This window comes from Sus scrofa, chromosome 14 (assembly GCF_054392235.1).
Source record: "Sus scrofa isolate SSC_HxYL_T2T_F1_AM1 chromosome 14, Sscrofa_HxYL_maternal_Yorkshire_Landrace_v2.0, whole genome shotgun sequence".
Taxonomy (NCBI): domain Eukaryota; kingdom Metazoa; phylum Chordata; class Mammalia; order Artiodactyla; family Suidae; genus Sus; species Sus scrofa.
The window spans coordinates 81,486,644-81,500,081 of NC_139396.1; the positions used below are offsets into that span (position 1 = coordinate 81,486,644).

Genomic DNA, 13,438 nt, shown 5'->3' on the forward strand with positions numbered 1-13,438 from the left:
GCACAGAGTCAGTCTGCATGGTTACTCCATGTCCACTCATGGATCTGTTTCTCACCTCGAAGTGTAATTATAAGATTCTGCAGGGGAAGTAGCAGACCTCTGTTGATTGACGGCTGTGTTAAAAAAACCTGGTTAAGACAAAGAACTTAAAAATAGATGTATTATGGTTGTAAAGGAGACCTGTCATGCAGCCTGACATTGTTGGTTGTGTATCTCATGTTGTTGTTTAACTGTTCTTGTGGACGCTTGATCATTATCTACTGTCAATGTGTCTGTGCAGGGGAGCCCAGTGAAGAAGACATGGGCTTCAGAGTTAGAGAAGCCCAAGTTCTAATCCACTTTGCTGCTCCCTAGTGACTTATTTCACCTTCTGGATTATGAGCATGATAATAACTATCTCCAAAAATATTCTCATTCAGTTTAAATGAAATAGCTTAAAAAAGTACTAAGTGCCTGGCACACAGTAAGTGCTCAGTTAATTTCCACTACTCAGAGCACCGTTCTGGCATATTCATCAGAGCTGGTACAGCAAGAATCAGTAGATAGTTAACAGTCCAGCAGGTGGACTTAATTTTGTTATTAATTTTGAGGGGTTCCCGTCATGGCACAATGGTTAATGAATCCGACTAGGAACCATGAGGTTGCAGGGTTGATCCCAGGCCTTGCTCAGTGGGTTAAGGATCCGGTGTTGCCATGAGCTGTGGTGTCGGTCGCAGATGTGGCTCGGATCCCACGTTGCAGTGGCTCTGGTGTAGGCTGGCGGCAAGAGCTCCGATTGGACCCCTAGCCTGGGAATCTCCATATTGCCGTGGGAGCAGCCCTAGAAAAGGCAAAAAGACAAAAAAAAAAAAAAGTTATTGATTTTGAATTTTTTTCTCTTTTTAAACATAGGGTTAATTATGTGGATAATTCTGTCTTCATTCTCAAATAATCTATAAGAGATTTCTAATTATTAGAGTCCTTAGATCCAAGCAGCTGTGTGTTTGGTCATATGGAATAATATTCTTCAGTGGAGTTTAATGTAAAACGGGTAGATTATAAGTAGTTTGAAAATTTGCCTTTCTGATTAGCGTGGCAATATTTAAAAAGGTAAGAAAGCAGTTTAACGCCCTGCTTTGAAAGGGAGACTTTGATACATTCATAGGAGCAAATGTCAGTTAATTTATGGTAGCTGACAGAAGAAGACAGTATGGGCTTGCAGACCTGTTATCAATTCATTCATCTTTTTGAAAAATATTATTACCATTCTAGTTGAAGGCAATGTAACAATGTTAAAGAAAAAAGTTTAAGCAATAAAAAAATTTCCTACTTTTGCCACTCTACCATAATTTAAGTTTTTTGTTTTTGACATTTTCAAAGTATGCGTTTGCCTTTTATAATCTGAATATATGTACTATTTGATTACTTTTAATTTTATGCTATAAATATTTTTCAGTATATCTCTACAATCTTACAGTTTTGATGACTCTATAATGTGTCATCCATGTATAGTTGTAAAATGTATGGCTCTTGCAGTTGCATTCAGAAAATAGATCAGAAATTTTCTCTTTGCGCTAAGAGAAGATATTACTCTACTGGAGTCTGATAAAGCATTTTCATCCATTTGTGATGGGTTGCTTGCATCTGGGAATTTTTCTTTAAGAGTGTGTGGATTATAAGGTTGGACTGCTTCTCTGGTGATTCCAGCTCCTGATGGGGCAGGAACAGAGGATGGGGGTGAAGCAGAAGGGTCAGATACTCCTGGCCCAAGAATACAGGGTGGGTGGTCATTCATGACACGCCTTCACCCGGGAACACGAGGCTCTCTCGGCTTTCCTGCTGGTGCTCTTCTTGGTGATGTCTCTCTTCTCTGCCTCCATGCTTCCCAGCCATTGGCGCATCATGATGCACGTGGAAAATCACATTCGTGTGACACATTGGAATAAGCAGGAGCAAGTTCAGAGGCTTCCAGATAGGGCTTGGCCAAAATCTGCCACGTCTTCTTTATGTTATATGACTCTGCTAAATACAAAATACAAAGATTTGATATTAAAGGCTAAAATTATTATTATTGTTATTTTTTGCACTTGCGGCATGTGGAAGTTCCTAGGGGTGGAATCAGAGCTGTAACTTCAGGCCACAGCCACAGCCACAGCAACACCAGAGCCAAGCTACATCTGAGACCTTTTGGCACTGCCAGATCCTTAACCCACTGAGCCAGGCCAGGGATGGAACCCATAGCCTCATGGATACAGTTGAGTTCTTAACCTGCTGAGCCACAATGGGAACGCCTTTCTTTAAAAAAATTTTTTTAAATTTTAATAAGAGACTTGATCCTGCTTTTCTAGGTATTACTTTTCCGTATTAGGCTCTATGTTTGAAATTAATGAACACAATTCCTATAAGAGCTTTTCATTGATTTCTTCAAATTCTTGATAGCTGTTCTCATCAAGAAACTGTACAAGGGGTAGCAAGTGTTCAAAGAATAGTTACTGCTATTTCTCCAATTGGTCAAAACTCTTTACTCTTTATGAATCAAAATTTACATAAATCAGTCTCTTGCTGTTTTTATGGCCGAATCCACAGGGGGGTTGCCCAGGCCAGGGGTGGAATCTGAGCCACAGCTGTGACCTCTGCTGCAGTTTCGGCAATGCTGGATCCTTAACCCATTGCACAGGGCCGGGGATTGAACCTAACCTCTGCAGCAACTTGCACTGCTGCAGTCAGATTCTTTTTTTTTTTTTTTTTTTGTCTTTTTGCTATTTCTTTGGGCCGCTCCCGCGGCATATGGAGGTTCCCAGGCTAGGGGTCAAATCAGAGCTGTAGCCACTGGCCTATGCCAGAGCCACAGCAACGCAGGATCCGAGCCACGTCTGCAACCTACACCACAGCTCACGGCAACGCCGGATCGTTAACCCACTGAGCAAGGGCAGGGACCGAACCCGCAACCTCATGGTTCCTAGTCAGATTCGTTAACCACTGCGCCACGACGGGAACTCCAGAAAGACTACAATTTCTTTTTTTTTTTTTTTTTTTTTTGTCTTTTTGCTATTTCTTGGGCCGCTCTTGCAGCATATGGAGATTCCCAGGCAAGGGGTCCAATCAGAGCTGTAGCCACCGGCCTACGCCAGAGCCACAGCAACGCGGGATCCGAGCCGCGTCTGCAACCTACACCACAGCGCACGGCAACGCCGGATCGTTAACCCACTGAGCAAGGGCAGGGACCGAACCCGCAATCTCATGGTTCCTAGTCAGATTCGTTAACCACTATGCCACGACGGGAACTCCTGCAGTCAGATTCTTAACTCACTGCACCATAGTGGGAACTCTAATGTTATATTTTTTAAAATATGACCATTCTTGGAGTTCCCCTTGAGGCTCAGTGGGTTAAGAACCCGTCATAGTGTCGGAGAGGATGCGGGTTCAATCCCTGGCCTCGCTCAGCGGGTTAAGGATCTGGCGTTTCCACAAACTACAGCAGGCATAGGTTGAAGATGTGGCTCAACCCAGATCCGGTGTTGATCTGGATCTGGTGTTGCCATGGTTGTGGCATAGGCCTGAGGTTGCAGTTCCAATTGGACCCCTAGCCTGGGAGCTTCCATATGCCACAGGTGCAGCTGTAAAAATAAAATAAAAATAAGTTAAAAAAAAAAGTATGATCATTCTTTAAATCTAACTGCTCTTCCTTTTCTTTTATTGTCTTGTGGTAGTGAAATTGATTTTTACCCCAGCAATACTTTCTTATATGCCACATTCAGAGAGTGGTAAAGTGTTTCCAAGCATGGAGGAATGCTGAGTGAGGGGGGACCATTTTTGTCAGTATTTGCTAGTAGATGTTCACCTGTTCCTTGCAGGACCTTTCACGTGTGCAAACATTCTTCTGTGTTTCAAAGCCAGGAAAGATCCTTTAACAAGTCTTCAGTGATATTCTCTTCCAGTTTTTTTAGTTTGCTAACTCCTGGCAGAATGTTTCTTTTGGACAACCTGTGAGCTCCAGGGTGAAGCAGCAGCACATGGAATCTGATTCCATGCATAGAAAGCTGAAGACAAATGAGACCATGGGGCTGGGGTTTTATTTTATTCACCGTTTTTATAAACTCATTTAAGGTGAAATTTGGATCTGTGTGTGAAGGCTGCTCCCATTCCAGAATGACCCTCTGTGATGTAAGGCTTTTATAGCTTGTTGTCTTAGCTACACTATCAGGGAACAAGCTTATGAGATACTTCCATAATCTTTGTCGTTTCAAGGTATTCATTTGAATATTGACCCAAATATGGTTTGATTGGCGTGTCTATAAAGGAAGACAGTGTTCCTTGAGCATCAGAGTTTTCAAGGAGCACAGTCTCAAGGCTTCATTAGATAGGTCTGTCTTCACTGGAAACACTTGAATTTTTTATTTATTTTTTGTTTTTTTATTTTTGGCTTTTTAGGGCTGTAGCAGCGGCATATGGAGGTTCCCAGGCTAGGGGTCGAATCAGAGCTACAGCTGCTGGCCTACACCACAGCCACAGCAACACCAGATTCGAGCCGTGTCTGCGACCTATACCACAGTTCACGGCAATGTCGGATCCTTAACCCACTGAGCAAAGCCAGGGATCGAACCCACATCCTCCTGGTTCCTAGTCAGATTCGTTTCCACTGCACCACGATGGGAACTCCTGGAAACACTTGATTTTAAAAGCTTATCAGTCAGTATTTTCTCTATGTCAGTGTCCACACATGTCACCGCCTTGATCACAGTGTCCTTGAAAGTGGTATTGTTTCCTGATTTCCATGCTGCTTTGATGCTCATGCAGGGCCGGGTAACATAAGTGCCGTGACAATGTTACGACGTAACTGGACTTTGTTATTAGTTGTGTGACGTTGAGGTCATCTGCTTCTGGTGGAACTGAATTCCTGAAAGAACTTTCTTTTTTTACACAAGCAGACACAATGTGAAACATCCTTCTGCGCATGATTTTGTAACCATCCTTTACGTGTGTGTGCACCAACCACTTACACAGAACTTAAACCTCCTCATGTTGCTGGGCCGTGACTTTTTTGGCTCACTTATATGTCTTTGAGCCAGTGACTTTCACATTTTAGCAAAAAGCCAACCTTGTGGTAGCAAAATAAATATTTGTAAATTTTAAAGTTACTATATAAATAATATAACAAGGATGATAAATTAGACTTTCATGGATTTTATTTATTTTTTATTACTCAATGAATTTATTACATTTATAGTTGGACAATGACCATCACAATCTAATTTTATAGGATTTCCATCCCACAACCCCAGGACATCCCCCCACCCCCCGAAGTGGGTCCTTTGGAAACCATAAGTTTTTCAAAGTCTATGAGTCAGTATCTGTTCTGCAAAGAAGTTCATTGTGTCCTTTTTTCAGATCCCACATGTAAGTGATAGCTTTTTTTTTTTTTTTTTTTGGTCGTCTTTTTGCCTTTTCTAGAGCCGCTCCCATGGCGTATGGAGGTTCCCAGGCTAGGGGTCGAATTGGAGCTGTAGCCGCCGGCCTACACCACAGCCACAGCAACGCCAGATCCGAGCTGCATCTGGGACCCACACCACAGCTCACGGCGATGCTGGATCCTTAACCCACTGAGCAAGGACAGGGATCAAACCCGCAACCTCATGGTTCCTAGTCGGATTCGTTAACCACTACGCCACGACAGGAACTCCGTGATAGCTTTTGATGTTAGACTTTCATGGATTTTAAAAAATGGTGGTTTTTTTTTTTTTTTTTTTTTTGAGAATTGAGGCATGTAAGTGGATATGACCACAGTAAGCTACCTGTCTTGTTATAAAATGATTTTGCATTTGCCTAAAGTAACAGTGGAAGATTGAAATATTAGTTTAATTCATTTAAAAATCTGAAAACTGTAAAATGTAACTGTTATTAGACTTGTGTATTCAAAAATACTTTGAAATGATATTCTGAGGCCAACTGGTTTTTAGAAATAAGTATTGCAGGAGTTCCCATTGTGGCTCAGAGGTAACAAGCCCGACTAGTATCCATGAGGACCCAGGTCCAATCCCTGGCCACGCTCAGTGGGTTAAGGATCTGGCGTTGCCGTGAGCTGTGGTGTAGGTCACAGACGCAGCTCAGATCCCGTCTTGCTGTGACTGTGGCATAGGCCGGCAGCTGTAGCTCCGACTCAATCCCTAGCCTGGAAACTTCCATATGCCTTGGGTGCGGGCCTAAAAAGCAAAAAAAGAAAAAAGAAAAAAAAAGGAAATAAATAAACATTGCTTTTATTTGAAAAAATAATTCATTGTGATATTTTGTAAAGAAAGAATTTAACTTCTTGCTAATGTCTGAAGCCAATGATAAAATATTAAAGTTGTATCAATCAAAAAAAGTAATGATATCTATTTAAATTTAGGAACCTGTAATACTATGGTATAACTGTGATACTATCACAGTAATTATACATCCTTCCATGCTGTTGGAAAAAATTCTAAAAGAGAAAATGTAAATTGAGAAAGAGGGAAAAACCTAACTAATGTGTGCGTCTGTAAGGTATTTCGGTTTTCTTCATTCAGTTTCCTCTTCAGAGTTTTTTCCCAGCAGCATAGAAGGATGTTTACTTATTCTGGCTGCTAGCATAGTTATAGCCTAGTATTGTGGCTTCCTCAATTAAATGGTAGATTTTATTACTTTTTTTTCTTTTTCTTTTTTTTACCTTTTTAGGGCCACACCTATAGAATACCTGTAGCATATGGAAGTTCCCAGGCTAGACTTCCAATTAGAGCTGCAGCTGCCAGCCTATGTCACAGCCACAGCAACACCAGATCCAAGCCACATTTGCTACCTACATACACCACAGCTCATGGCAACACCAGATCCTTTAACACACTGAGCAAGGCCAGGGATCGCACCTGCATCCTCACGGATACTAGTCCAGTTCTTAACTTCCTGACCCACAACAGAAACTCCTTTTTTTCTTTTTTGGCCACCCTGGGGCATATGGAGTTCCCAGGCCAGGGATCAGATCTGAGCCGCAGTTGTGACCCACGCTATAGCTGTGGCAACAGGGGATCCTTAACCCACTGTGCCGAGCTGGGGATTGAACCTGCAACCCAGTGCACCAGAGATGTGGCCAATCCCATTGCGCCACAGCAGGAACTCCAGTGATTGATACAACTCTATCACTTGGTCTGTCTTTGCAGTCCTGAAAGTAAGTCACTGCTAAGTCATGATGAGACCAAGGGGTAGTTTGAGGGGAGGGCAAAGATGGGGCATGTGTGAGACCCCAGGAGCCAGTACAATAACTGACTGCAGGAAGTAGTCAGTGTTCAGAGCTTTCAATGGTTATGGACTTTCAAGTGGTTCTTTTTTAAAGGTTGTATTGTGCAATAACGTTAGAGCTGCCATACTGGTGGCCCAGCAGAATCCACGCCCCAGGGCACCTCAGCCTTCGTGAATCCTGGGTCTGGTGTTTTTCTTCCATGGTCTTCATCCCACTACAGCCCCTGTGGGAAGAGCAGGCCAGGCGGAGCTGCTTTGATCTGATAGCCTTTAACGTGCATGAAGGTTTTCATAGCTGCCTCACATATGGCCAGTGTTTGTTGAATAACGTAAATAATAAATAACTGCCACGTATTAAGACTTATCATGTGCCAGGGGCTGTGCTCATGTGCCCTGACATGAAAAGGTATGTCCTCTGGACTCCAGCAGGGCGACACTATGCGAATGCAAAATAATGATGTGATCGGAGAATTACTTGAATGGAATTATACTCACTTGGACATCTAAAAGGCATCTTCAACTTCAGATCAGCAGTGATGTCCTACTGTATAGCACAGGGAACCCTATCCAATCCCTTGGGATAGAACGCAATGGAAGATAATATGAGAAAAAGAATGTATGTGTATGTAGACCTGGGTCCCTTTGCTGTACAGCAGAAATTGACAGAGCATTGTAAATCAACTCTAACAAAAAACATTTTTTTTAAAAGGTTCTAGACCAGCTGCATACTGTCACCTGATCCCGTACCACCTCCCGCAACTGAAAAAGAATTCCTTGTCACATCCCTGTGTTGCCCAGCTCAATATCCCCTCCATTGGGTTCTGTGAGGCACATGCTCTACACACACATGTGCCACTTACTTTGTCACCAGCTCTCTGCACGCCTCCTAAGTACCTTCTGCTCTTCCTGGCTCTGTTCAACCCTCAGCCGTGCTGCTTCCATCTGCCAGAGGACAGATGGGGCTATCATTTCCTGGCCTCTCTCCCATACACGTGCACACTGTACAAACGTGCACTTTAAACACACATGTGCTTTGCTGCTGCTTTTAGGTTAAAGATAAAAATCGCTAACAAAGTCCCTCCCTGCCTCTCCAGCTCATCCTGGAGATGCTGTGTTCCCTGCTTCCCTCAGTGCCTTGGCACAGGCTGCCCTTCTGCCTGGACCAGCAATTCTGGGACCCCTCCCTCCCCCAGCACATCTCAGCCCAGGTATCTCTTTTTAGAGAACCTCCCTAGCCTTATTGAAGTCTTTGTGCAATTTCTTAAAGCACCATTTACCACTCTAGTCCTTACTGAGGATGTCACTTTACATCTGTGTTGTGATTCTTTGGCTGAGCTCCGAAAAAGCAAGAATCTTTTGCCTTCTGTGTTGGTTTTCAGTTACCGTGGTGTTCTTAGCACATGGGATGGGACATGGCTCATCGCTGTCCCTGAAAAATGACTAATGTCTGCACGACATATGGTGGAACAGAGGAGAGAAGTATATTTATTGTCCAGGGGTGTCTCTAAGGAGTGTTTGATAGTGTTTGAGCTAAGACTTCGAGGACCAAATGACTTTTGTGGGCACAGAGGTGGTGGGTGGGGGTTTGAGGCAGTGAGGGGAGCATGTGCAAAGCCCGAGCTTGGGAGAGCACGTTGTATCTTGGGAACTGCTACGTATGAACTGTGTGGACTGCTAAGTGTAAACCGTGAGGGGGAAATGGAAGGAGGGGAGCCTGAATGATCAGCATTCTCTGCAAAAGGTGTTTAGATGCTACCTCTCTGTTTTTCAAATTATAAGTTGCTGCCCTTTCGTAGGGCCTGAAATTAATTTGTGAGTCAAGCCTAGAATTTTTTAAAAATGAAATGCGTCAGACAAGAAAATCTCGGAGTTCCCGTTGTGGCGCAGTGGTTAACAAATCTGACTAGGAACCGTGAGGTTGCGGGTTTGATCCCTGTCCTTGCTCAGTGGGTTAAGGATCTGGCATTGCCGTGAGCTGTGGTGTAGGTTGCAGACGCGGCTCGGATCCCGCGTTGCTGTGGCTCTGGCGTAGGCTGGCGGCTACAGCTCCGATTGGACCCCCAGCCTGGGAACCTTCATGTGCCACGGGAGCGGCCCTAGAAAAGGCGAAAAGACAAAAAAAAAAAAAAAAGAAAGAAAGAAAATCTCAGATTATATTGTGTGTAGTAAGGCTAGGTGTGACTTAATGAAACTTTTGTTTCTAGTGTGTGTGTGTGTGTTATGTATATATGTGTGAGTGTACTGGGTCACAGTGTAAATTATATTTCTTACTATGGATTAGAGTGAACAGTGTTTGAATGTTGCCGTTGTAGGTGTTGCGGAGCCAGTGAAGAGTCTCAGCCAGTTTCACATCTGTTGTGATCAGCCCTGGTGTTGGATGACTCTTAGTGGGCACCTGGAGAAGGGATGGGAAGAAACAAGAAAGTGGTTAAGGCAATTGCAGTAGCCACGTGTGAGAGGAAAGCTTAAACTGGGCGGTAGCTAATGGGTCAGGAGGTGAAGCTGCCAGGGTTTCATGAGTAGATGTGTGGCTGGGGAGATGAGAACGATGCCCAGCATGGCTGGTGTGGTCACTAGATCAGTAGATTAACTACTTACTTAAATGCACCTTTTTGTAATTTACCTCCTGTCATCTGGTATCTCCTCTTCTCAGTGGAGGAGAAAAGCTTCTTAGATGGTATATTTTGGAACATTACAAATCTGGAAGTGGGGTCTCCTTCCTGCAGCCTGTAGTCAGCAGGCATGAGCCCCATGGCCTTGCCGCCCCTGCTATTATTAGCCCAGCCCAGCAGGCTCTTTTGTCTCCTGGCAGGTGCTTTGTGAGGGGAAGACATGAAGACTGTCATCCTTCATCTCCTTTCCAGGGACTGTCTTTCCTGCCCCTCCTCCTCCTCTGTGCCTATAACCCTCTCCTTCCAGGAAAGATATTTATTTAGTTACTTTATTTATTTATTTATTTATTTTTGTCTTTTTGCTATTTCTTTGGGCCGCTCCCGCGGCATATGAAGGTTCCCAGGTTAGGGGTCAAATCGGAGCCGTAGCCACCAGCCTATGCCAGAGCCACAGCAACTCGGGATCCGAGCCACGTCTGCGACCTACACCACAGCTCACGGCAACGCCAGATCTTTAACCCACTGAGCAAGGGCAGGGACCGAACCCGCAACCTCATGGTTCCTAGTCAGATTCGTTAACCACTGCGCCACCATGGGAACTCCTAGTTACTTTTTTTAATGTGAAGTTTTTTTTGTTTTTTGGTTTTTTTTAAGGGCTGACCTGCAGCATATGGAAGTTCCTAGGCTAGGGGTCAAACTAGAGCTGCAGCTGCCAGCCTGCACCCTGCCACCACAGCTCGCGGCAGCTTGGGATCCTTAACCCACTGAGCTAGGCCAGGGATTGAACCCTCGTCCTCCTCATGGATACTAGTCGGGTTCGTTACTGCTGAGCCACAACAGGAACTCCTACGTGAAGTGTTTTATGGGGCTCATTTATTGCTCCATTGCCGCCTGCCCTGCAGGCAGATCTGTTCATCTGTCAGGACAGATATTGAAATATCTACAGTGTTACCTCTGGGTAATGGGATTATGGGGTGCCCTTTACCTTCTTTTTTTTTGTGATTTTCTTCATTTTCTAAGTGGTCTGTAATTTATAATAAATTTTCTATTTATTTACTTAGCATAGTATGTTCAATTTATACTGAAGTTTTCTCTTATTTTCTGGAATACATTTTACTGAAAATATTTTACTGAAAACATTTCGGTTTGGTTGTAAATGTATGCATGTTTGATTTAAGTAATTCAAAGGAATGATGCATAAGTATATTAAGCAGAAGGGGAACGTATCTAGGAATGACGCTCCCCAGAGAAAATTATCCTTAGTGTTTGGGAGCGCCCTTTTCTGCACACATCCTGACCCACATAATCATATATATAAGTATTATTTATAAGCAGTGACCCCCATTGTTCTGTTGCCCTGTCATTTAGACTTTTTCTCCCTCAGCAAGTAGCATAGACAGCCTTCGTGCCAGTTACGTATAAGGTATAAGTCAGAAATCCCAGACAGTATGGGAACCAGGGAGGCAACTTAAAAGAGAGAAGTGCATTGATGCCACCTTGAGGCAGTGGGTGGGCTGTGGTAGACACACCCCTCATCTAAATGGGCAGCCAGGACTCAGCGCTAATTCTTTTTTGTGGTGGGGGGGTGCATGTTCTTACAGTTTCATTCCCAACTGTGGGTCTATCATTGTTGAATCTGTACTTGTTTACCTGAATTTTTCCCATTTTCCATACATCGAGAAGCCCACCTCCTGGCTGGGTTGCAGCCGGTGACGCCCCAGTTTTCTCCTTGATGTGCTGCGCCTCATTCAGTTTGCGGTAGCCTCGTTTTGCCTTTCAGTGTATAGGCATCTTCTTTATTCTTCTCCTTGGACTCATCACTGATGCTGATGTGTCTTCTTCTGTGATCCTGGCAAGGACCACCCCCTCCGCCCCGGCCATCTCAGGTTTGAAACCAACGGTAGATTAGCCTGTAAGATCCCTCGCCTGGTGTAGTCCTGTTCTGTTAAATTCCCTCTTGGGACCTTATAGCCAGAGTCTGTGTACTCTTCTTTCACAAATGTATAGGGAAAGATTCAGAGATGAGGGTGAGAATGGCAGAGGCTAAATGTAGCTGAGAGGCATGTCACTTGGCCAGTGGGGCAGGGGCAGGATATCCAGGCAGCAGATGCGATGGGCCTGGGCTCTGGAGGTGTTTCATCCCGTCCATGTGGGAGCAGAGTGCTCAGAGGTTCTGTTCTTCCTCTGACCCAGCGGAGTAAAGGGCTGTGTGAGTCCTGTCAGATCGTGGAGCCGATTCATCTCTTGTTCCTCACTGCGCTGGCACCGAGGGTTCCTTCCTTTCCAGGTTATTTCACAACTGGAGACAAACTAGGAAGAGGCATCCCCCAGCCCCTGACTCCCGTGTGTGCTTCTCTGAGCCCTGTTTTCCCTCTGCGCTGCCAGTCAGAGAGTTGCTGAGAGGCTTACATTTTAAGGAAGACAAAGGTGTCTTTAAGGAAAGCAAGCGCAGAACACAGAAATGTTGTTTCTCTTTATTTAAAACTTTTTTTTAGTGCAGGAGTTCCCTTTGTGGCTCAGTGGTTGATGAACCTGTCTAGGATCCATGAGGATGTGGGTTTGATCCCTGGCCTCGTTCAGTGGATTAAGGATCCGGCATTGCCATGAGCTGTGGTATAGGTTGAAGACTCGGCTTGTATCTGATGTTGCTGTGGCTGTGGCATAGGCCGGCAGCTGTAGCTCCAATTTGACCCTTAGTCTGGGAACCTCCAGATACCATGGATGCGGCCCTAAAAACCGAAAAATAAGATAAAACAAAATAAAAACTAAAAAAATTAGAATGCAAAACTCGCATCCATGTCTCCTTATCATGAGCTTTTTGGCGGGGGAACCTCGTACTGATTGACATGAGGGCTGGTAGCCTAACGTAGAGCTGCCCTTTGTGCCATTAACCCTGCGCTGTAAGCAGAAACTGACTTCTTTGTTTTGTTTCGTTTCTAGTTTTTTGACGTGTTTCTGTTTTGGTCTGACTAGGAGGAGCCTGATCTGGTTAGTGCAATTTATGGCCGAGGGATAGCCTATGGAAAGAAGGGCCTACATGTGAGTATGGAATAGTTAACGCTCGCCACAGTGCCTACATGCCCGGGCTTGGACCAGGGTTTCCCCGAGGGCCCCCCCACTGCTCCCCAAGCTCTGATGGAACATGCAGGGGTGCCATCCCAGCTCCCGGAAGAGACAGTGGCTGCGAAGGATTTCCTCAAGATCAAGTGGCTGGGGAGCGGGGGTGCTGGGAGTTTCTGCCCAGGTCTTCTGAGGTCCATTTCACCAACTCCAAAAGGACAGCCTTTGCCAACCTCAACTGCCTGGGCATAAACCAAGAAAAGCTTGAGACCTTGTGAATGCCCAAGAAAGAGTCTTTAGCAAAAGAGAAACTGGGTGTCGGTAGTACAGGAGCACTTAGAATCTGAGTTCCTTTCACAGCTTTTAAAGGTTGCATAAAAGAACAAAAACTTATTTTTAATTTGTTATCCTAGATTATCCTTTCCCAGATAGGTGTGTCTTTGGAACCTTATCCCCCATATTTCTCTGCGGAGTGCAGGAGGGAGGCACTAAGAAGTATATTTTGCTCAAACAAAGGCAACATGATCTAAAAATGA

At 44.5% G+C, this 13,438-nt stretch overlaps 1 protein-coding gene across 14 annotated transcripts in view; it reads left to right on the forward strand.

Annotated features, from left to right (window-relative positions):
• The window catches only part of TTC13 (tetratricopeptide repeat domain 13), an 83,168-nt gene that overhangs the window by 30,950 nt on the left and 38,780 nt on the right, over positions 1 to 13,438 (forward strand). For 5 of the 14 annotated variants that reach the window (XR_014827887.1, XR_014827888.1, XR_014827886.1 and 2 more), the window contains exon 5: positions 12,816 to 12,881. The exons of the other annotated variants lie outside the window; for them this stretch is intronic. Coding sequence is in view for 2 of the 5 variants with exons in the window: in XM_001926662.6 (XP_001926697.1) it covers positions 12,816 to 12,881 (66 nt within the window). In the remaining 3 variants the exon portion in view is untranslated. The remainder of the gene's footprint in view (positions 1 to 12,815; positions 12,882 to 13,438) is intronic. 14 annotated transcript variants of the gene reach the window in all.